Source organism: Suillus plorans (assembly GCF_016647745.1).
Source record: "Suillus plorans strain S12 chromosome Unknown HD556scaffold_40, whole genome shotgun sequence".
In the NCBI taxonomy this organism is placed as follows: Eukaryota; Fungi; Basidiomycota; class Agaricomycetes; order Boletales; family Suillaceae; genus Suillus; species Suillus plorans.
Window position 1 is genome coordinate 84,725 of NW_024537424.1, and position 19,923 is coordinate 104,647.

The following is a 19,923-nucleotide window of genomic DNA, read 5'->3' on the forward strand; positions in this document are numbered from 1 at the left end:
CAGCCTCACGACGAAGCGGAAAATTTAGCCTAGTGCGGATAAGTGAATATCAGGGTGAGTGAGTAAGATAGTCCCTGGGTACTGAGTTAGGGAACACAGATCACGCTTACTGAGTATGCTTGGCGATGGGGGTGTACTTGTGCAGGGACCTACGGCGACCTCCGAGAAACCGAAATATATCCATTACGATCAAAGATAGCTGCTAACTTGAAATAGTCTGCAGATCTTGAAGGTATAGAGCTTATCTGCACCTGCCAATTATGAGGAGAGTTCGTGGCATCCTGTGGTGAACACGATAGGGTGCAACTGGCCTGTCGGAGGCATGGTCCCTCTGCAGTGGAGATCCGAACTTGCTGCACACTACCACGAGTGATAGCCGTTGACAGGAGAATGTCAGTGAGGTCATGACTGACGAGAGATGTCGAGCGTGCAACGATGTTACCCGAAATATACGTAGGGTGAAGTGGAGATGAGTTCCCATTCCTGGATCTTCCATGAGAGAAAAATTTGACCCACCAAGTCCCGTGGGTGCAGGAAGCCGGTGCTCCCGCGTAACCCCAATGATTGTTATAGTCAAATGTGCCATGGCTAATCTGTATCAAGCTGATTGGTGGGATAGTCGATATCATGATCAACTGACAACGGATGAAGCTTGAAGGGTCGAGGGGTGGTGACCTGAGCCGTTGCTGAGCCGAAAATTAAATAGGGACGTCAACGTTGAACATGCGTTCTCGCGACATCCGACACCTGCCACCAGGTCCCGCGCCGAGCGTCCCTACTATAAAGGGTGGGATGGTTTTCATGACAGGACCAGACAGGTCGCATCTTGGTCAACTCTTGCTTGGCGAGGCTGACATAACCCGGATTAAAGACCGTTCGGTGTATTACTACTAATACCCCGACTTTCCGCATTTCACAGTCCTCTATCTTCTTGTATCTTAACGACCCGTGACCGACCTACCACGTCCTTTTATGAACCCCAGTGGGCACAATCACTACCCAGCTGCACGCGTTATCCAGCTTCTCGGTTGAACATTCTTCGGTGCCGCACGTCATGCTATTCCGGCCGGTAAGCCACTGTTCCCGCACCCAATTGCAGCTGCAGCGCTCATCGATCTTCACAGCTTGCATTAACCATACCGCATATTGCCTATGCATGTCTCGGAGGTTTCGTCGTCGTGGTAAGTACAGCACGCTCTGTCTACTTTTGCAGCATCTCATTATGACATTCGTTGCAGTTTGGCATGTTCTCTTTGTTCATTCGAGAAAAGGTAATGTAGTTTTATCACAATATTAACCTCCATACTCATTGTGTGTAGCTTTACATCGGCGAGGCATGCTGGGCTTTTCTTTTCGGCGTCATTATCGGTGAGCTCGCCGGATCATACTTCTAATCACGTTGCCTTAACATTCTTATTTTTAGGTCCATATGGTGCCGGCATATTTGATCCTCGCAGTTGGGGCAGTGACACTACTACCGAGGATACCGTGAATGAAATCACACTCGAGTTCACTCGCGTTGTCCTCGCAATCGGAGTCTTCGCAATCGGAGTCGAGCTTCCAAAAGCTTATATGAAGCGTCACTGGAAAAGTCTATTATACCTTCTATTTCCTGTCATGACATGGGTGGGTGACGTCCTGAACACGCCTTTGACCCATTCTCTAACCATCACCAGGGTTGGTTTGTGTCGGCAGGCTTGATTTATGCATTAATACCTGACCTCACATTCCTATCAAGCCTTGCTGTCGCTGCATGCTTGACCCCAACTGACCCAATCCTGGCTGCTGCAGTTGTTGGTGGCAAATATGCCGATAAGCACGTCCCTGCTCATCTTCGCCATCTCCTTGCAGCAGAAAGCGGTTGCAACGATGGAGCAGCGTATCCATTCCTGTATATCGCATTGTATCTAATACTGGACTCCAGTACTGGTCGTGCAGTTGAAGATTGGTTCCTTCTTCTCTGGCTTTGTAAGATGAAAATTTAGCGACGGTTCCTCAGCTGATTCCGTTATAACAGATCAAGTCATCCTAGGTGTGGTGGTGGGCGCCTTGATAGGATGGGGCTTCCGACACCTTATGAAATTCTGCCAACGTAACGATTTCGTCGATCGACAGTCCTACGTTGCGCAGTACATATCCTTGGCTTTGCTCACCATCGGTATCATGACTATGCTAGGTTCTGATGATCTCCTGGCAGCATTCTCTTGCGGAACGGCATTCGCTTGGGACGGTTTCTTCAACCGCCAGACAGAGGAATCGGTGTTTAGTTCCGTCATCGACTTATTATTCAATGTCGCTGCCTTCGTTTATGTCGGCGCCTGGATGCCGTTTGATAGTTTCAGCAACGAGACCCTTTCACTCAGCGTGTGGAGGCTCGTTGTTATTGCCATTTTAGTGTTGATGTTAAAAAGGTTGCCAGTTATGATTGGGCTCTACAGGTTCATACCCGACGTAAAGACTTTCCGGGAAGCCATTTTCAGTGGTCATTTCGGGCCCATAGGCATTGGTACGTAGTGTATCTGATATCCCTCCAGCATACTGATATGACGTGTGTTACCATCCTAGGCGCTATATACATTTCCACATTAGCAGCCCAGCAGCTGCCCAAACCTAGCAACCCTCCAGCCAACCAGGCTGAAGTTTTAGCACTTACCATTCAACCCATCGTTGCATTCATGGTACTCTGCAGCGTCGCCATTCATGGCCTGTCCATCCCATTCTCACTCCTAGGCCGCCGCGTGCATTCAGTTGGATCTCGTACGTGGTCCCGCCATGCCACATCCAACGTACCCGACTGGGCAACACATACGCGGCACGTCACGCGTGCGGAAGATGTCATCATTAACCGTGACCCTACTGGCCTTGAGCGTGGTGAGGGCGGACTGACGGAAGAGGAGAAGTCTGCAATGGAGAGCAAGCGCGCAAGCACGGTCACTACATCGCCGCTGTCACCTGATGAGATAGAAGAAATTGGCGAGGCTAGCAGTTCAGAGACGCGTGCGGAAGCTGTGCCTGAAAATGATGTGGAAGAGATGAAGGAGGAAGTGCCACCTGACGGAAAGGAGACGACTGCGGAGTGGAGGGAGGGCCCGCATAAAATTATTGAACGACGTGGTGGTCCTGGTGAAGAGGTAAGCGTGGGTTGATTGCCAATGCTGATGGTTACGTTGACATCGTTTCCAGGTTGACGTGGAAGTCATTTATAACGCATTCAAGCCCTCTGAACGAGTCGTGCACTCCCGGTTTTCTGTAGGAGAAAGTGGCGCCTTACAAGCAGGTCGCGCGTATCTTCGCAAGTTACATCATGCGCCTGAAGATATACATCGGGCAGCTGAACATGTCGAAGAAAATGTTAAGCATGATATACATGCATTAGAATCAAAAGCCCAAGAAGTTTTTACAGCTGCTGGCTCAAGTGATGAAAACAGTGGGGCACGTGCTGAAGGTGACGAAGACGAAGAAGGATGGGCATCAGACAAAAGCGGAGATGGCAATGGAACTGCGTGGTTGTCTGGGGATCATAGGAAGCGTCCAAGATCATGGAAAACGAAGAGCGGAACCCATCTTGCGGCTGCCAGAAGTACGAGGAGCCATCGACGCAGACAATCAACGGGAGATGGCGGAACGTTCTCGAGCCATGCCAGGCAGCTTCTGGAGCAGGACCCACCGTTCGCCTTTACGGCTGAGCCGGGTGAGATCGCACCGTCTGAGGATGAGGACCAACGTGGGAGAAGCCATGCACCTCACCGCCAGGGATCAGGGCACACTTACCGTCGCTCCATCCAGCACCGACGGTTGGAGTCTCTGAAGACCAGCGAACATAACTCACGTGATGTCTCGCCTACTCGGTCGGTCCGGTTCGTCGATGAAGAGCGCCGGAGTGGTACCACTACTCCTAGAATGACGCTTGACCAGACGCCCCAGGGCAGTTTTATCGAACCGTTTACCACTGATGACTCGGAGTCGAGAGGGAAGGTCACGTTCGGACCCGCTCACATAAGGCGCGCGTCTGAAGATTAACATATTGTATATATCTCGTCTGGTGCGTTCTTAATATTGTCTAGCCATGGCGTCGAAATTACTCGGATATCACTTTCGCATTACACCACATGCACTCTCATAACTTGTCGTCAATGTAGCATTAATGGCTTGAACATCATGTATAGATATATCGACTCTAAATTGCTATTGTATATGACGGAGCTTTTGACACGACTGTACGATAAACTTGATAAGGAGAACTAATGTCAAAGCTGTGTCAACTACAGCACGTATACCAGTGACTTTCAAGAACCCAAAGAACGGAACAAGAGAGACAACACGAGGTTCGCGATCAGCGCCAGCTATCTCGAATGGAAGCTGAACGCCGTCGATACGCTCTACGACGGCGCCTAAACCGGACGTAAACCTGTTCTCATGAAATCCGTACCTAAGCCACGCTTCTGCGGACAGGACACCGCTGTGGCCCTTAATGTTCGGCATTGCCTTTTGAGCGATGATCGTCTGCAAATAGGGGGATGCGCGTATGCTGATGTATGGGCAATGGGCATGAAGACGTAACGAAACGCACCTTGGTGTCGAGGATGGAGTGGTCGTAAGCGAACCGTGTAGCAGTTTTAGTGACGTCTGGATCTGCAGATGGGTTTAGGGTAACCAATACTGGGTAGTGGAGATCCTCTGGCGGATGCTGCAACTCGTTCGTGCACGCACGAAGTCCCAGAGATGCCGTTCATTAGTACAATATTGAAGATGACGATGTGATATTCCATCAGCTTACATGTGTTGTAACTTGTAATGTAAATTTTACAATGCGGTCTTTGCTTGTCGAGTGTACTTACGACCTAAAATTACAATATGATACAAGTTCTTCTGATTACCCCAAACACTACATTCGTTCCTTACTCCGGATGTATATCGGCACCTCTGTGCCATCCTCACCAAGAGGCACCCACGGGACGGGAGTGACTAGCCATCTTGCACGCTCCTCGATTAGTCAACATATCCATCATAGCAGTAATGAGTGGACTCACAACATTTCACCTGTGCGTACTGGGGATGGTGTCGCTCGCCTATGACGAGGGCGCCTCGCATGCAAAAGTTCATATAAAGGGGAGTAGAGAAACTTTCACCGCCTTCCCATATGAGTGTATTTGTTTCTGATAAGATAACGCACTCACTTGTATCTGAAAGGTACATGGAGAAGGCAGGGCAATAGACGGCTTTGGTAACGAGGCACGTGGATTGAAAGAGCCGGAGTGTCGCGAGCTTCCCCAGGACGTCTGAAGTAATGCGTTTCATGCGAGGCTTATTCATGAGCAGGACAGCGCCAGTGGTGCCTTTCTTAACTTGCCATGTCCCTTTGATTGCAGCTGTGGCAATCTCAGGAATACCTCTGGTAGAACCAATGGAATGAGATATTAGGAGATGATCGAAAGCTAAGAACCTGGCAACTCACGTTTGAGAATCGACATTCAATTTGATTTTTTTCACATTTTCAGACCAAGTTATGAATTCAGACTCCTCTGGACATTCTTCGGGAAGGTGCTCGCCAGACTCAATGTTGATACCTGCATCGAGAAGATGATGCTTGAAATCATCTGATATATAGAACCTTGGATGATCAAATTGCCCGTGGCTTTGTCGATACTTCCGTATGACCCAACCTGCTAAACATCAGCATGAAAGGCGATGTGGGCCGCTGATAACACGCACTGGAATCTCCGAGAGCGGGTCCTAGTTTGGATACATTCCAGTATAAGTTCGATGAACTTGCGTTGGGCATGCGAATTTGGCAGCGTGTCCCAGGACCACATGATGTGTATGATGGATAATTGGTGGCTGATAGTATCTTGAGAGTTATAGGGGACAACTAGAAGGTATGTTCTTCAGGCCTCAGGCCTCAAGGGCCAGGTCTGTGTTGCCAAAATTCTCGACCATGCTAACCCGCCTTCCCGTCTACTCCACCTGGGCTTCCCAATAAGTAAACCTTAGTGGCCAGGTACGGTCCTGCCGCGCCTGTGACGCGGCATACTACTCAGAAGATCTGGCTACTCACAATATATAACAACTCCAAGCAGGGAACAGGGAGTACACTCCTGTCACCTCATAGGCTACAAAAACAATCGATAAACACAATCCAGGAATGCGCTGGAGAAAACACAGAAAAGGACATGTGACATTTTGTTACGGTGTGATACAATAACTTTCCTAGAACTCATCAAGCACGCTTATGATACAAATACAGGTACAATGCCATCTGGAGTAACTCAAAAGCCGGTCTACAAAAACATGAAGCAACACATTCTGTGCAATTATACATCAGGACATACCTTGCGCTGCTCGCCCTTGGCCTGGAGTGAGGGGTCATTCGAAAGTTTGCCAGCCATCTTTTCCGCTTCGCCTATGTACGAATATGAATATAATTGCGAAGCCAGGTAAATAAAGACCAACCCGTAAATTTGGAGCCCATGGAAGACAACTTGCTCTTTGGACCACGACCGGTACCAGCACCAGCAGCTTGACCACTGCCAATGCCAGAGTCATCATACTCATCAGCGTCGCGTTCATACCCACGGCTACGGCCATCGCCGCTGATGCTCTGGTCCTGGGCACTGTCGTATCCGCCACCAGGTTGGCCAGCTCTAGGGACATTCACATCCTGAATGCCCTGGCCGCTGCGATTACCAGCCATTCCGGGGTCTGTGTCGCAGTATTCGTCGCCTTGATCTAAGCCCTGCTGACCTTGTCGACCGGCGTGGCCTTCATATCCACCAGCTTGGCCGGTCCCACTGCCTCCGTATGACCCTGAAAGGGCGGAGTCTCCCCCAGGGACAGTGCGCTGATCATTGATAGGGGGGTCATAGTTTGAGTCGTCGTTGAAGTCTCCTATCAGGATAATAAAGATGTCAAGTTTGTCTAGGATTTATAAACGGTTTTGAACGACGTACGACGTGAACCTTTGTTTCCTTGATCATAAGACATTATTGGTTGTCTGTTGTGGTTAAGAAGATAAAAGACAGTAGGTCGATGGGGCTTTATATATATACGATAAAACGATGATGCAGCGATGACGATGAAGGTTAGTGCTGTTGACGTGTGTGTATTCGCGCGTCCTCCAGCACGATCCTCGACTTTGTACATACTACAGACTTCATGAGGAGTACGTTCTTTTAGAGCCTGGAAAAAATCCTATGTGCACCAGATTAGCGCAATCGTTATATTCCAGCAACTATGATAGCATGAACGCACCTATGTTGCGGCTAAGACAAAAAGGCATTTTTCGCTGATAACTCAAGCTTACCGAGTGTTAGTTGTGTCGGCATTCCATGAGGCATATCCCATTCCGAATGACATTTGCAATCGACCACGTAAGCTTTTTTCACGTCCTGCTAGTCCGCCAGATCTTCAGACTCCGGCGTTCGGGAATGAATTGCGGAGTTATTCACATACCTATCAAACCCACTGGAAGCAATTATTGCGCCGTGACTGACTCGGAGCCTTCTTGCTATCAATCTTCACCAAACTGGACGACAGTGAGACGGAACAATATCTGCATGACCCAATGTCACAAGATCTCAAGCACAACTTTTTTGTGCCTCGCATCCATGTTTTCTTCAAAACTAACGGGGTGGTGGAACACGGGAGGGTTTTGCGGTGTCGTTTGGTATCCGTACACGTCTGATCGTGCATTGCTACGGTTACTGGTCTAACAGTATCCACGTCCTACGATGACCCATTGACTCGGATACTAAGAGCAGGAGGTGACGTTCAATGGAGAACTCTGGATTGGTTCATTCGGGAATGTTATATCGTTTGATTCATCTGCCAGTGTGATTAAAATCTGTCAGCGGAGGAATTGATATGATTCACAGTGGACACTCACTGCAGCCTGCTGCACAGCGTCAGTCTAGTGATCGCAGCGGTCTCGTGCTCGAGCCATTGTCATTGCGTGGTGAGTACCACCGTGACGCAACACCAGCGCTCTTCCCCTGCACGATTTGACCGTGGTAGTAGCTGTGATAAATTTAGCATTTTGCTGATGATACTTCAGTGACAGGCTCACAGCCAGATCCACGGTTCGTTTATCTCATTCTCCGAAGCGAGAACGCTCTAACCAGAGTGTCATTATCAGCCAAGCGGTTCTTTCAAACCCTGGACTCTCGATTTACAGTTCCCGATGGCATTGGATCAGACAGTCGAGGGTGTGAGTGATTTTGCCTCAACTACCCCAATACTGAGGCTGTTTCCGGTGACTATCTGAATGCAAAAGTACAGACATGCTGTTCACCTGACTAGTGGCTAATCGATCGATTTACGCACTCCAAGGACACTGCTCTTCCTGTAAGGGCCCTTGCCTCACTAGGCTCAAAGAATGATGGACGCTCATAGATGAAGTGGGCTGCATATCTGGTTTTATTTTAGGTCGTGATGTTTCGTAACAGGGCCCGGGCGAGGTTGATAACGATTATCGAGTATTTCAAATCACAAGATTGCGAGTTTCGCAGGACCCGAATATTCTATCTGGGTTCTATTAGCAACCACCTGGTTCCGAAGACCCTACATATCCGGTATGCTTCTGATCCATATCGATTACGCAGTTGATGGAGTTTACTTGCCAATTCAGGACGATGGTGCACTATGTACTCGGATATGGTCGATGCCTCCCCTCAACTCCACTTGCTCATCATCGATAAAAAGTCGGTTTCAACGTGGCGGCACCCCCAGCTAGTTACTTCCTGTGTCACTCCGAGTCTAATTGAGGTGGGTGAGCGAGTCTTTCTCCAGCGCGCGTCGATGGTTGATGTTCAGCCATCACCTCAGCAGGTTCATATCTCATATGACCCTGACCTGATTTCTAATTCTTCATTTTACGTCGGAGACAAGTAAGTAGTCCCTTGGCTGCTTTATTTTTTTATCTATCTCACGTTATCGATGAGATAACATGCGGTTATTGAACACCGAGACCAGAAAACTCGAAGAGTTTTTTGGTCAGATCCCACAATATGCAATACTCTCGCATCGATGGCGCGATGGCGAGGTACAGTTCTCCGACATCGACCAGCCTCACGCCCGTAATATGCCAGGCTATTCCAAGATTGAAGGCTGTTGTATCCAGGCTGACGAAGATGGGTATCGCTATGTCTGGATAGACACTTGTTGCATCAATAAGAGCAGCAGCTCTGAACTTTCCGAAGCAATCAACTCGATGTTCATGTGGTACAAGAAAGCCCAGATCTGCTACGCATATCTGGATGACGTGTCCAGATGTGACAATTTGAAAGACGAGTTTTTCAAAAGCCAATGGTTCACAAGAGGGTGGACTCTCCAGGAGCTCGTGGCCCCCAACAATCTCATATTCTTTTCGCGCGATTGGGAGGAGATAGGAAGCAAATCTAGCCTCACTGAGTGGATCGAAGATATCACGGGGATTGTCCGCGGTGTCCTACTTACGAACTACCAGGAAGAGATCAGTGTAGCAACAAGGATGTGCTGGGCTTCAGGAAGGCAGACGACGAGGGTAGAGGATCGGGCATATTCGCTGCTTGGTTTGTTTGGGGTATACATGCCTACGATATACGGAGAGGGGGAGAACGCATTCGCCAGACTTCAGATCGAAATCATGAAGAACTCCAACGATCAAAGCATTTTCGCTTGGAAATCATCTCGCCGAGGAGATAGAAGTGGTCTACTTGCTTCCTCCCCGGATGATTTTGCGGAGTCCCGCGACATCGTTAGGATTCCTCCAGATTCATTCAAAAGTATTTTTTCAAGCACCACCCCATCCATCAGACATCAGTATTCCGTGACGAATCGCGGGTTGAATATCCACATGCCTGTTATGCGTGTGGAAAACTATTATCAGGCGGCCTTGAGCTGCTGCCGTCGAGGAGCACCACACTCTCGTCCAATCGGCTTATACCTTTATCCAAACGAAGGCGAGACGGAACAGTTTCTGAGGTTACACCCCAGCTATTTATACGAAGCAGAGGTACCGGTACCATCCAAATTCACCTTTCAAGAACTTTACGTCCAAGAAGATGACCCATCGCTATTCATGATAATCGATTCCAAGCGCGACCCTATCCCTAAAAAATATCATTTCTTCGTTAAAACCGACGGGGTGGTGGAAAACGGATTTTCTTTGGTTGGCTATACGCCGGCTGAGTGGTGGCAGCAGCAGGAGGAGAATAGGCTCGTCCTGAGCTTGACCCACAGTGGAATATTTAGCACACTGCTCTATCGCCATCAAATAACCGGCGAGAGTTTCGCAGTACCACTCGGTATGCATAATTATCACGTCTGGTCGTACATTGTCACGGCTACGGACAGTGAGACGCCTGACAGCGTTCACGCGTCTTTCCACGAAGGAGAAAGAGGTAATGTTCGATGGAAAAGTTTGGACTGGTTTACTCAGGAGCTGAGTATGGGAAGGGTAGGTGTGAAAATCAGGAAGGGGGGTAAATACTGTTCTGACGACGTCGGCGGATATTCTGTGACCATCTCTGTCACGAGCGTATAGCAATATTTATCAAAGGCATGTACTCACTACATATATAACTACTGCGTACCCACCTACTATGTATGATTTGCAAGTCATGGAGCTCAGAACCTGGTTGACTGCAGGAAAAGTGTGGAGCCAAGCTTAATTAAGTTGATAGTGATCTCGCTAAGGGTAAGACCAACCAGTGTAACGGGAAGGACTGCAAGGGGAACCAAGGCCAAGTCTATATAGCGGGAAGCTACGGCCCTAACGCTACGGGAGAGTCCCCGCCTCTGCTTGGAATGACGCCAGCTCGCCAAACATATCTTTCCTCTATCCGCTACCAGCCAGGACCCCTGGCACTCCCTACTGCACCAGTACCCTTTGAAGTTTGCAATGAGTTTTACCCGGAACAAGTTATTGTATAAATCTTGGTGCCCATCCTCAATAATCCCATCACCTCTCCTAGCATTAGCCTATGATAAACCTATGAGCAACTCAATACAGGTAGTTACATTGAGAGTACTGACATTGAGGCAAGACAATAACGGGGACTCGGGACGTGTCCCATAACGCCGGTGTTGCACACGCATGCCAGAACATCCTTGTGAAAATGCAATGGAATACAGGTAGTTGTCGTGCTGGAAGCGATGGAATAGGGTGCATGAGGTGCCGTCAGACACACTTGCAGAGTTGCCTGAGACACAATAGAGTCTAGTGCCATTCGATAACCACACCAATGATGTCACATGTGTTCCCAGGTTTGGGATGGGGTAGACAACAAGTGTTCGCCAGTCTTCATGTTCCAGAAAGATCGTACGGTTGTGCTCACTTAGTGCAATTCTGTCGCCCGAAGATGAAAATACAACAACATGCATCGCCTCGATCTGGCTAAGCCCAGACTTCCCGCTGTCTGCGATGCGAGTGATGAAAGTTCCATCATCAGACCCGCTTGCGATATGACTTCCGCTGGGGGGCATGCGAGTGAGTGCCAATCTCGATGCTCCATCACATTGTTACCCAACTTTCAATCGATATTCCTTCCCATCCGGCAACAATGTCGGCGCAAATATGCTTCCGCCCTCCATGGTTCCCGACGCGAAATTTAGTGTCATAGTTTCACTTGCACATCATGTCGTCCACAGAACTACTTACGATGTGGACGTTGTCATGCAAGAAGATAAAACTCCGAATAGCCTCCTTGTGACCCTTCAATTTGTGCTTCAGAGGCGGTCCTATGGCATGCGTTGGGGCTGAAGCTTCCTCGATATGGGCAAACAATTCAGATGCCATCGTGATAGCAAGGCATCTGGAGTATCATGACTCTGATGAGGATTATGGGAGCAATTATCGATAGTTGAACAGTACCCACCAGGTTGACTGCTGTCTTGCCTTGCCAGTGGAATGCGATTTACGTCTCGCAGGTATGGATTACACGAGGCAGTTCTGATAGGTTCCAATCGTCATTTGAAATTGATTACAGATTCATTTGGAAAGCTTTTTAAATTTTCACGCAGTCAGACTCCGATGGTCAGCAATGAGTTATTCAGATACCTATCAAACGTACTGGAAACAATTATCGGGCTGTCACTGAGCTTCCTGCCACCAATCTAGACGACAGTCAGTTGGAACAATATCTCAGGTCGTGACCCAATGATACAAGATCTCAGGCGCAACTTTTTTCATGCCTCGCATACATGTTTTCTTCAAAACTAACAGGATGGTATAACGGCCGCACCGGAGAGTTTTGCGGTGTCGCTCGGTATCCGTACGGAATTGACACGTCTGGTCGTACATTTCCACGGTTTCTAGCTTAACAGCTGCGTTCACGTCCTACGAAGGCCCATCGACTCGAACACTGGGAGCAGGAGGTGATGTTCAATGGAGAACTCTGGATTGGTTCACTCGGGATAACATCGTTTGATTCATCTGCCATTGTGATTAAAATTTGTCAGCAGTGGAATTGATATTATTCACAGCGAACACTCGTACTCACTAGTACTCACCGCAGCCTCTGTTGCAGTGTTAGTCTAGTGATTGCATTTGTGGCTAGCAATTGTCGCTGCGTGATGCAGCACCGGCGCTCTTCCGCTGCACGACTCAGTGACCGTGATGCAACCGGGAAGTCCAAATCGAAGTTAAACGTAAAACTTCAGTGGCTACCGGCCCGTATCGAAGCTAATAGATCTCCGATCGAAGAAGGCTCGGTCCCCTCGGTCAGCTGGTTCTGCGTCTATGTAGAGCATTCCATATCCACGTTTTAACCGCATCCAAACTGCATGTCAAAAACGCGCATAGTTATAGAGGTCTAAGCATTGGCACCCCGGATAATCTTACCACTGGGACCAATATCACGGACGGTACATACCGGCGTCAATGGCCTCTCCATCTGAATACTCGTTTCAGCCGTTGGCACCATCCACTGTACGAAGGAAAAGAAGTCCAGCGTTAGTGATTCATTGTTCAAGTATTCAGTGGCACCCTCTCATGAGATTAATACCCTCTATTTCAGTCGAGTGGATCACTCTCATCTTCAGAAAGCACTCCCGGACGTTGTTCAGGATGATCAGTAAGGTCGTGGGTCGACACAAACCCTTTATTCTAATCTAGTATGCTCTATATGCATTGTCTAGACTGTCCGCCGGTTGGACCAGGATGCGACATCCGGATTTTGGCTCTTACTACTTTCATGAGGAGATGGTGAGTACAATGGGCGTCGCTTTGCATGCTAACCCAAAACACAGAGAGCTTGCAGCAACACGAACCATGAAGTGAGCGCCCTACATGGCGCCGCGATCACCCAGCTACTTCGCGATTTGAGGGATAGGGCTCCTTCCGATGCCGACTCCGAGTTGACTGTTGTTCTGGACTTAATTCCTTCTTCCGTCAGCGCAGACCAAAATCCCACTTTCGGGTATTATTTTGCTTCTCATACTCACAAGCGAGTCTTTTGGCTGGAAGATTTCAATCTTGCTTGCTTCTCAGAAGAATGTGACGAATCTATGGAATCATCTCTCAGATGTAAGCTCAATTCCATGCTCAAGCATGTGTGCGAATCATCTTGTCTTTCAGGCGCTGAAGCACAGTACTGGTGAGTAATCGACGACTTGGCAAATAATCAAACAGTGCGACTTCGAACAGGAAGCATTGCGAGCTGTTTCCGAATACCCTCAACGTCACAGAGCTTGTCATCCAGGAACTCAGGAGCATTTTAGTTCAAGCATCTGCAGGTATTTACGTTGCTTGGTGTCAGATACTGCCGATGACGACTCGAAACAGATCGCCTGTCCTCGAAATTCTCCACATCGCCCTATGATGGAGAAAGTATTTTGACCATGTTAAAACTTGTGAATAATATCGAGCGTACGTGACTGTCAGAACTCATTTATTATGCTCAACTGCTTGGAACTTAGCTCTGGGCAAGAGCAAGGATGGACGCTCAGCTTGGACAATAGGTATGAATCTACACAATTTCGACTCGCTTCGTTGACTTATAACATGCTGTAGCGAAATTCATGGTGCTATCTCGTTCGTGTCTTTCTGGTATCGATCATTCTGTTGAGTTCTCACTGATGTATCAGATATCGGCATATTACGAAGCTCATATGGTCAAAACGACGACTATTTCGACATCGAGTACTCCGAGTCAAATTCTGAACCTTACAAACGCTCGATGCTGATGGCGCTTATGTCTCCAATAATGCTGAAGTCTGCGGAAGTCTACGCAGAAGAATTATACAGCTTTCGAGACAATTTCTCACTTGTGCGGTGGAGGAAGTTTGTGAATAAGGTGGATATCAGCATCCGCGATTCCAATCTACTGGTACGATTTACAGAGTCGCCATCGTTTACACTGCTCATCTATATATCAGGCAACCGTCTTGCTTAGCACGAGCATCGGCTTTTTGGCAATTGGAACCGTGGATTCAAGTGGTGCGGATGGTTCAAGGTCAGGGGCACAGATTGTCATATATTGCTCCGTCATCTGCAGCATTGGAAGTATCATTATCGGTCTCATTATTTTCAAACAATACCGTGCAAAGGGTGCTGATACTCCTCTGAAAGCGGTAAGAGGTTTACATCGTTTCTTCTTTAAAGTGCTCATAATGGTGTAGATCATAATCTTGAAGCGGATATTCCGTGAACGATATGGTCTTGAGAGGCTTGCTGTTATCTGCAGCCTGCCGTATATCTTGCTGATGTGGAGGTGATAGTGTTTGCTCTGATTTATCGATACCTGGTATTCATTCCACCCGCTAGTCTGATTCTGTTTTCGATTGCAGTTTTCGAGATTGCTTTTGATAGGACAGATGCCGAGACTCGCACGCCTGTCGCAGTCGCGATCTCCCTACTTTTGTTATCTGTGTTTGGGTCTTTGTATACTGCTGGACCACGAGATAAGGAGGAGAATGTCGTGGACCCACACAAGGTCACGAGCTGGAGAACTCTAGGTCGGCAGATCACAGGGTTCATTCCGGCTGCGTGCAAGCAATTGCGGAAGCCAGTCCGGGACGACTCAGTACAGTGCGCAGACAATCAGGGTGATGGGGATATGGAGAGAGCTCTCAAGACGTGTTGATTCTGCTTTTTCTCGGCTTCAAGTTGGATGACCCGAAGAGTTACGACTATTATGAATTCCCCCTAGCATTGTTGTATACCACCCTCTGTAAATTACACGGTTTATGGAAGTTCATGATATTCTGCCATCATTCGGTTCTTTTTCGGTTCTTTCGAACAGCGTCTGCGTCCTGTTGGGCACAAACTCATTGGACAACATAGGAGCTGTCCTCTTCGCCCGTTTCAACCAACGTGGTGATATTAATGACATCACCAGAACCCAGAACTACCAGCCTCCATCGCGAGGCGTTGATGTTGAGTAAGTCAAGATCTCTCACAATGATCGTGCCAGAGACAGCGCGTCAATGAGTCGGAGTGGAAGACCTCGATGTTCGAATAGCTGGTGCGAATATAAATTGAAAGGCCGGTAATGCCAAACCGATCCAGAAGTCTACAGAGGCGTTGCCCGATGCATACAAGCATTTTACTACACTCGCTTTTTTGCTTTGGAATACAAGGGTTTTTGTCTTTGTCAGTTACGAATAAAACTATGAAGAAGGATTAAAATACTCAAAAATCGCAAGTCGAAGCAGACTGACATATCGTATGACCAGACCCATAGCCCCATTCACCGACATCTGAGTACACTTCAATGCCTCGGTATTGCGTCTTGCATCATCTAATCAGCGACTTGCATGGTGAGAAGTACTTGCACCGCACTCGTTCAGACTGGCTCAAGGCTACGGAACGCAGGATCAATTTGATGATATCGTACACACCAGCTTCAGACTGTTCACGATGTCTGATGTAGCGATGATATATAAAGGATTTTCACTGCAGAACTCACATGAAGATCAGTCCTCGGCTGGCAAAGCCTTAGGTTCTTCCAACCCTGAGGCATCTTTTTTCTGGTCCTCATCTTCGACAGCCATCATATCAACTGGTGCGTCATCTTCCACTTCTTCCTCCACTTCTTCCTCATCCTCCTCGATTTCTTCGTCTTCTCCTTCTCCTTCCCCTTCCCCTTCGCCTGGCTCGCCCATCTCATCATCAACTTCCTGTTCGACCCTAGCGCTGTGCATGTCTGATTGGGACGCAGAGGATGCTACTGCTACTCGCGGGGCAAACGTGAATGGCGGTGGCAGATTCGTCGCCTTGTCCTTTCCTTTTGATTTTGAGACGACTGATGCAGTTTCACTTTCTCTGGCCTTGCCCTTGTGCGAGGAACTTGCCGTTCCGGATTTACGACTCTTGTCTCCCTTCGTGTTGTCTCTATAAACTGCGCCACCTCAGCACAAGTCGGAAACGAGAGGGTGATGTCTTACTTTGAAGCTCATTCTGTAGATTCTCGACGAGATCTCCAAACTCGATCATCTCTAGAGCTTTGAGGACATCGGACGCGGAGATGCTTTTGTGCTGTTTGGACATAGCCACGTCATGAGCTCTGAGGAGATATATCAGAAGGCATTGTATAAAGCCAGCAGTAACACAAACGTCGCCACTAATACAGAAACCAGCAATTCAGTAAAGCACGACTATAAGACGTCTTCACATACCAAGGTAGTTGATGAATACTGTCGAACCCTTCACCAGAGACAATACGGTCTCTTTTTGCAATTTAGCATTGTCTGGCATCTGAAGAAATGATCAGCGCGAGATATTGTGCTACGCATGATGCAAGTCTTACTGCTGACTTTGCTATCTTCGTGACAAGACTCTTAGGAAGCTCAAAGTTTTCGATACCCTCTGAGACTAGATCTTGCTGAGCCTGAGCAGAAATTGGTCCACCGCCAGCATCTTTACGCGGCATTTCTTCGTACTAGCGACGGTCGTGGTTGGTGTTGTGAAAGCGTCTACGGTAGTAGGGGGTCCTTGTATGGCAACTTGTATGACGTACGGGCAGTGCCAATACAACTTGGTCTGCAACCGCGATGAGTCCAAACTGGCGTCGAAGAGTGTTCTACGTAAGTGGCTCTCAGGCTAGACCCCGCCGTGTTACTGACTCGTATGATAGATTTCTGGACCTACAGAATGCTACAGTATGTTCCCTCACTTCACTGGTACATACGACATACACTCATAACATCCAAAACTTCGAATACGCAATTCAACGGGCTCATATTCGGACAGAAGATCACTGAAGAACAAGAACTTAGAAGTTAGGCTTCCCACGTGATCGTATGTTTTTTTCGCATGCTTGATTCTCCCGGCAAAACTGGACACCGCTAAGTCTATAAGTTCGATATGTCCAAATGCTTATAATCTCTCTGAATCGATATTTAAGAAAGCGGCAGAGAGCAGATTTGAAGGTGTCTGTGATACCTGATATTGCCTGTTCATAAACGGTGCGTCCTTATCCTTGTTGAATAAATACTCAGGATTTAGGATCTTTTTGAACGTTATCTCGCCATGGCAAATCAGGTATGTAACGTTAACAGAAGGCAAGCTACTTATAATTAAATTATGAACGGGGTTATGGTGTGTTTAATGCCTTCTATGGATGGTATCAGGTGGTTGATAAGGCAAATATAATATCGATGCAACTAATAAATATCGACAGTAAACACGTTGGTGCTTGCTCGAATCCCCAGTCGTCCTCGAGCCTATTGATCTGAGTGTTTTTAACTAGTCCTTTTCTTCAAAACTACATCCATTAACTAGTCGCGTTTGATGTCATTTGGCGTCAATGTCGCCTGCCACAGTCGTTCAAGCCCGAGGTGGGGAGCAAAAGTACGAATATCAGTTTTGAACCTCATCTATGATTGGACACGTGCTTATTCTGTTGGTATCAGACCATTCAACGACCTCACCCAGTATCTCCGTAAGCAATCCAACTATCCAATTGCTCATGGAGGCTTCGGAGATATCTGGAAATGTAGCTTACCTGACGAGGTCCGCCGATGCTGACTTTCAACATATAGCCTTCAGTCACTAACCTGCAGAAACCTTCCTCACCGTCAGAATGTGGCAGTTAAAGCCATCAGATCTTACTTCATTGATGAGAATGATAGGATCAAGAAAGATAAGGCAAGTACTTTTGTTTTACGTAAAATAAATACATGATGTTGGTTTCATCAGAGATTGCGTCGGGAATTAATCATATGGCAAAAACTTATCCATGACAACATCCTTCCATTGTATGGCATTGCTCTCGGATTCGGTCCGTTTACTGCCATGGTATGTCCATGGGCGAAAAATGGATCCTTGATTATGTATCTTGAGTCCCATCGAGACCTTCTGATAGCCGAACGATTCAAGCTTGTGAGTTTATTTTCGATTTGTCCAAAGCTGATTGAGACGATCCTGTTGCTAGTTGTCTGATGTCGCAAGTGGTCTACATTATCGTCAGTATTTGTCCGGAATGTTAATATTCAGTGTGTTGATCACATTGTTTGTTCCCTTAGTTCATTCAAATCAAGTTGTACATGGGGACCTCAGTGGGGTTCGTTGAGCCCATCTCTTCCAATATAACATGCTGAAAATATTCCAGTCCAATGTTCTGGTGATGGAGAATGGCACCGCTTGTCTTTCGGATTTTGGGCTTTCCGGTGTTGTATCCGATTTTTTTGGTTCATCAACTTTCTCTTCTACTATTTCCGGCAACATTCGGTGGGGGGCCCCAGAGCTGTTCGCTTTACCGGAAAACCAAGACGGCTCAATCAATCACCCTAGTAAAGAAGCTGATGTCTACTCATTCGGCAGCATCATGTTACAGGTGCGTATTGTCCTTTACTCCTTTGCATAGCTGCTTACTGGAGTATTTCTTTATTTCAGGTTCTCTCTGGGAAGGTCCCTTACTATTACATCAAACAGCAGATGCAGATTATTATGATGGTAGTGAACGGCAAAAAGCCCAGACGCCCGGAGGAGCCGATGATCACGGAAGAACATTGGAGCATGATAGAACGCTGCTGGAGTCCCTGCGATGCCCGACCAACCATTGAAGATATTCTAATTTTCATCACGGCACAACGAAGTAAGCACAAAATTTAATTAGTCGAACGCATGTCGGTGACTGAAGTGGGGCTTTAGAATACCTGTGAGCAACTTGGCATACGTTAGATAACACTCGACACGCCTATAATGCCTGTATTAAGCCTTTTAAATACTTCTCTACGTTCCCTAAGTACGAATTCTATGTGCTGTGACGGGACTGACTGCAAGGGGAACCAAGGCCAGACCTCTATAGCGGGAGGCTACGGCTCTCTACTATCCAGGACCGACTACGACACGCTGCAGGACTACCGACTACGAGCCAGGACTCTTGCTCCTGTGCCAGGACCCCTGCCACTCCCGACATGATCTGTCCTGCCAGAGCGCCCCGCTCCAGTGCTAGTAGGGTGATTTCTTTTGTATGCGAGTTGGTGTGGAAATTGCTGATAGGGGTTGTGAAAGCCTTGTCACTGATTCAAGCACTGGCTGACTGTGTATTAATATTAAGCTGAGCATTGGCTGAGCACATCGTGTGAAGAACGTAATCACGTGATGGTATTCTTTTCTCTCTCAAGTCAGAACACCACAACTGGTCAAGCAAGGTTTCTACCGATGCAGGCGGTAATTCTCAAATACTGGGATGAGGTGTCTTAATGCCACTTACCCATAGAGAGTATCAACGAATGTACCAGTGCCGGACGATGTATAGGCCGGTCACTGTTGTTCATTTTGTTGTGACTGTCCCGATACCCCCAAGGATGTCACCGAAATCATCCACCACCGTCTCCGAGTCCAAATACCCCTCCGAGTGAAATGACAGTCTGAACGAGAATGGAAGAACATGCGATGGCGCGCGAACAATTGGTTGAGCCGTCTTAGTTTTCCGGTAGAGCGAACCGCTCTGGGGTCCTCACGAATATTGTCGGAGATGATAGAGGAGAAAGTTTATCTGG

At 47.7% G+C, this 19,923-nt stretch overlaps 9 protein-coding genes across 9 annotated transcripts; 5 read left to right on the top strand and 4 right to left on the bottom strand.

Moving 5' to 3' along the window:
• The first annotated feature begins 820 nt into the window (after window positions 1–820).
• HD556DRAFT_621688 (Sodium/hydrogen exchanger family-domain-containing protein) lies at window positions 821–4,103 on the top strand. The gene is made up of 9 exons (XM_041311112.1): window positions 821–1,069; window positions 1,125–1,181; window positions 1,239–1,271; window positions 1,320–1,368; window positions 1,424–1,626; window positions 1,677–1,968; window positions 2,018–2,506; window positions 2,566–3,131; window positions 3,184–4,103. Exons 1-9 carry the CDS (start codon window positions 1,055–1,057, stop codon window positions 4,018–4,020), a joined length of 2,541 nt encoding a protein of 846 aa, XP_041158569.1. The 5' UTR covers window positions 821–1,054; the 3' UTR covers window positions 4,021–4,103.
• HD556DRAFT_622864 (uncharacterized protein) lies at window positions 3,934–4,645 on the bottom strand. The gene is made up of 2 exons (XM_041311115.1): window positions 4,083–4,645; window positions 3,934–3,956 (listed from the first exon to the last, which is right to left on the bottom strand). The coding sequence occupies exon 1, from the start codon at window positions 4,480–4,482 to the stop codon at window positions 4,186–4,188; it is 297 nt and encodes a 98-aa protein (XP_041158570.1). The 5' UTR covers window positions 4,483–4,645; the 3' UTR covers window positions 3,934–3,956; window positions 4,083–4,185.
• Window positions 4,646–4,683: 38 nt separating this feature from the next.
• On the bottom strand, window positions 4,684–5,956 carry HD556DRAFT_622215 (uncharacterized protein). Its single transcript, XM_041311113.1, has 5 exons — window positions 5,713–5,956; window positions 5,456–5,663; window positions 5,178–5,392; window positions 5,031–5,132; window positions 4,684–4,965 (listed from the first exon to the last, which is right to left on the bottom strand). Exons 1-5 carry the CDS (start codon window positions 5,780–5,782, stop codon window positions 4,886–4,888), a joined length of 675 nt encoding a protein of 224 aa, XP_041158571.1. The 5' UTR covers window positions 5,783–5,956; the 3' UTR covers window positions 4,684–4,885.
• A 111-nt stretch (window positions 5,957–6,067) lies between these two features.
• On the bottom strand, window positions 6,068–7,294 carry HD556DRAFT_622588 (uncharacterized protein). The gene is made up of 5 exons (XM_041311114.1): window positions 7,249–7,294; window positions 6,948–7,188; window positions 6,451–6,885; window positions 6,330–6,400; window positions 6,068–6,278 (listed from the first exon to the last, which is right to left on the bottom strand). Exons 2-5 carry the CDS (start codon window positions 7,138–7,140, stop codon window positions 6,267–6,269), a joined length of 711 nt encoding a protein of 236 aa, XP_041158572.1. The 5' UTR covers window positions 7,141–7,188; window positions 7,249–7,294; the 3' UTR covers window positions 6,068–6,266.
• Window positions 7,295–7,704: 410 nt separating this feature from the next.
• On the top strand, window positions 7,705–8,420 carry HD556DRAFT_1382937 (uncharacterized protein). The gene is made up of 3 exons (XM_041303293.1): window positions 7,705–7,821; window positions 7,883–8,013; window positions 8,063–8,420. Exons 1-3 carry the CDS (start codon window positions 7,771–7,773, stop codon window positions 8,205–8,207), a joined length of 327 nt encoding a protein of 108 aa, XP_041158573.1. The 5' UTR covers window positions 7,705–7,770; the 3' UTR covers window positions 8,208–8,420.
• On the top strand, window positions 8,421–10,908 carry HD556DRAFT_1537139 (heterokaryon incompatibility protein-domain-containing protein; the record flags this gene model as incomplete). The annotated part of the gene is made up of 5 exons (XM_041309648.1): window positions 8,421–8,567; window positions 8,624–8,760; window positions 8,821–8,882; window positions 8,968–10,432; window positions 10,672–10,908. Exons 2-5 carry the CDS (start codon window positions 8,638–8,640, stop codon window positions 10,906–10,908), a joined length of 1,887 nt encoding a protein of 628 aa, XP_041158574.1. The 5' UTR covers window positions 8,421–8,567; window positions 8,624–8,637.
• Window positions 10,909–12,601: 1,693 nt separating this feature from the next.
• On the top strand, window positions 12,602–15,234 carry HD556DRAFT_1382955 (uncharacterized protein). Its single transcript, XM_041303294.1, has 13 exons — window positions 12,602–12,927; window positions 12,993–13,049; window positions 13,114–13,180; window positions 13,236–13,501; window positions 13,553–13,571; window positions 13,622–13,710; window positions 13,760–13,843; window positions 13,894–13,935; window positions 13,988–14,008; window positions 14,062–14,303; window positions 14,353–14,547; window positions 14,596–14,687; window positions 14,741–15,234. Exons 2-13 carry the CDS (start codon window positions 13,043–13,045, stop codon window positions 15,057–15,059), a joined length of 1,443 nt encoding a protein of 480 aa, XP_041158575.1. The 5' UTR covers window positions 12,602–12,927; window positions 12,993–13,042; the 3' UTR covers window positions 15,060–15,234.
• A 657-nt stretch (window positions 15,235–15,891) lies between these two features.
• HD556DRAFT_1444912 (histone-fold-containing protein) lies at window positions 15,892–16,847 on the bottom strand (the record flags this gene model as incomplete). Its single annotated transcript, XM_041306852.1, has 5 exons — window positions 15,892–16,316; window positions 16,363–16,481; window positions 16,532–16,538; window positions 16,594–16,672; window positions 16,725–16,847. 5 exons carry the CDS (start codon window positions 16,845–16,847, stop codon window positions 15,892–15,894), a joined length of 753 nt encoding a protein of 250 aa, XP_041158576.1.
• Window positions 16,848–17,526: 679 nt separating this feature from the next.
• Window positions 17,527–19,277, top strand: HD556DRAFT_1382984 (kinase-like domain-containing protein). Its single transcript, XM_041303295.1, has 9 exons — window positions 17,527–17,767; window positions 17,830–17,929; window positions 17,999–18,064; window positions 18,116–18,298; window positions 18,351–18,381; window positions 18,442–18,479; window positions 18,528–18,752; window positions 18,812–19,013; window positions 19,070–19,277. Exons 1-9 carry the CDS (start codon window positions 17,724–17,726, stop codon window positions 19,078–19,080), a joined length of 900 nt encoding a protein of 299 aa, XP_041158577.1. The 5' UTR covers window positions 17,527–17,723; the 3' UTR covers window positions 19,081–19,277.
• The last annotated feature ends 646 nt before the right edge of the window (window positions 19,278–19,923 follow it).

Coding starts and splice junctions, on each gene's coding strand:
- HD556DRAFT_621688 (XM_041311112.1), top strand. Junction 1,627..1,676: donor TATTTCCTGTCATGACATGG/GTGGGTGACGTC, acceptor AACCATCACCAG/GGTTGGTTTGTGTCGGCAGG. Junction 1,969..2,017: donor GTTCCTTCTTCTCTGGCTTT/GTAAGATGAAAA, acceptor CCGTTATAACAG/ATCAAGTCATCCTAGGTGTG.
- HD556DRAFT_622864 (XM_041311115.1), bottom strand. CDS start 4,482: ATGCCGAACATTAAGGGCCACAGCGGTGTCCTGTCCGCAGAAGCGTGG.
- HD556DRAFT_622215 (XM_041311113.1), bottom strand. CDS start 5,782: ATGCCCAACGCAAGTTCATCGAACTTATACTGGAATGTATCCAAACTA. Junction 5,393..5,455: donor TTGAATGTCGATTCTCAAAC/GTGAGTTGCCAG, acceptor TGGTTCTACCAG/AGGTATTCCTGAGATTGCCA. Junction 5,133..5,177: donor CATGTACCTTTCAGATACAA/GTGAGTGCGTTA, acceptor TCATATGGGAAG/GCGGTGAAAGTTTCTCTACT.
- HD556DRAFT_622588 (XM_041311114.1), bottom strand. CDS start 7,140: ATGTACAAAGTCGAGGATCGTGCTGGAGGACGCGCGAATACACACACG. Junction 6,886..6,947: donor AGGAAACAAAGGTTCACGTC/GTACGTCGTTCA, acceptor TTATCCTGATAG/GAGACTTCAACGACGACTCA. Junction 6,401..6,450: donor CATGGGCTCCAAATTTACGG/GTTGGTCTTTAT, acceptor ATTCGTACATAG/GCGAAGCGGAAAAGATGGCT.
- HD556DRAFT_1382937 (XM_041303293.1), top strand. CDS start 7,771: ATGGAGAACTCTGGATTGGTTCATTCGGGAATGTTATATCGTTTGATT. Junction 7,822..7,882: donor TGTTATATCGTTTGATTCAT/CTGCCAGTGTGA, acceptor GTGGACACTCAC/TGCAGCCTGCTGCACAGCGT. Junction 8,014..8,062: donor CGATTTGACCGTGGTAGTAG/CTGTGATAAATT, acceptor TGACAGGCTCAC/AGCCAGATCCACGGTTCGTT.
- HD556DRAFT_1382955 (XM_041303294.1), top strand. Junction 13,711..13,759: donor TTTAGTTCAAGCATCTGCAG/GTATTTACGTTG, acceptor GACTCGAAACAG/ATCGCCTGTCCTCGAAATTC. Junction 14,548..14,595: donor CTGATACTCCTCTGAAAGCG/GTAAGAGGTTTA, acceptor ATAATGGTGTAG/ATCATAATCTTGAAGCGGAT.
- HD556DRAFT_1382984 (XM_041303295.1), top strand. CDS start 17,724: ATGTCGCCTGCCACAGTCGTTCAAGCCCGAGGTGGGGAGCAAAA. Junction 17,768..17,829: donor GCCCGAGGTGGGGAGCAAAA/GTACGAATATCA, acceptor TGTTGGTATCAG/ACCATTCAACGACCTCACCC. Junction 17,930..17,998: donor AATGTAGCTTACCTGACGAG/GTCCGCCGATGC, acceptor CCTCACCGTCAG/AATGTGGCAGTTAAAGCCAT.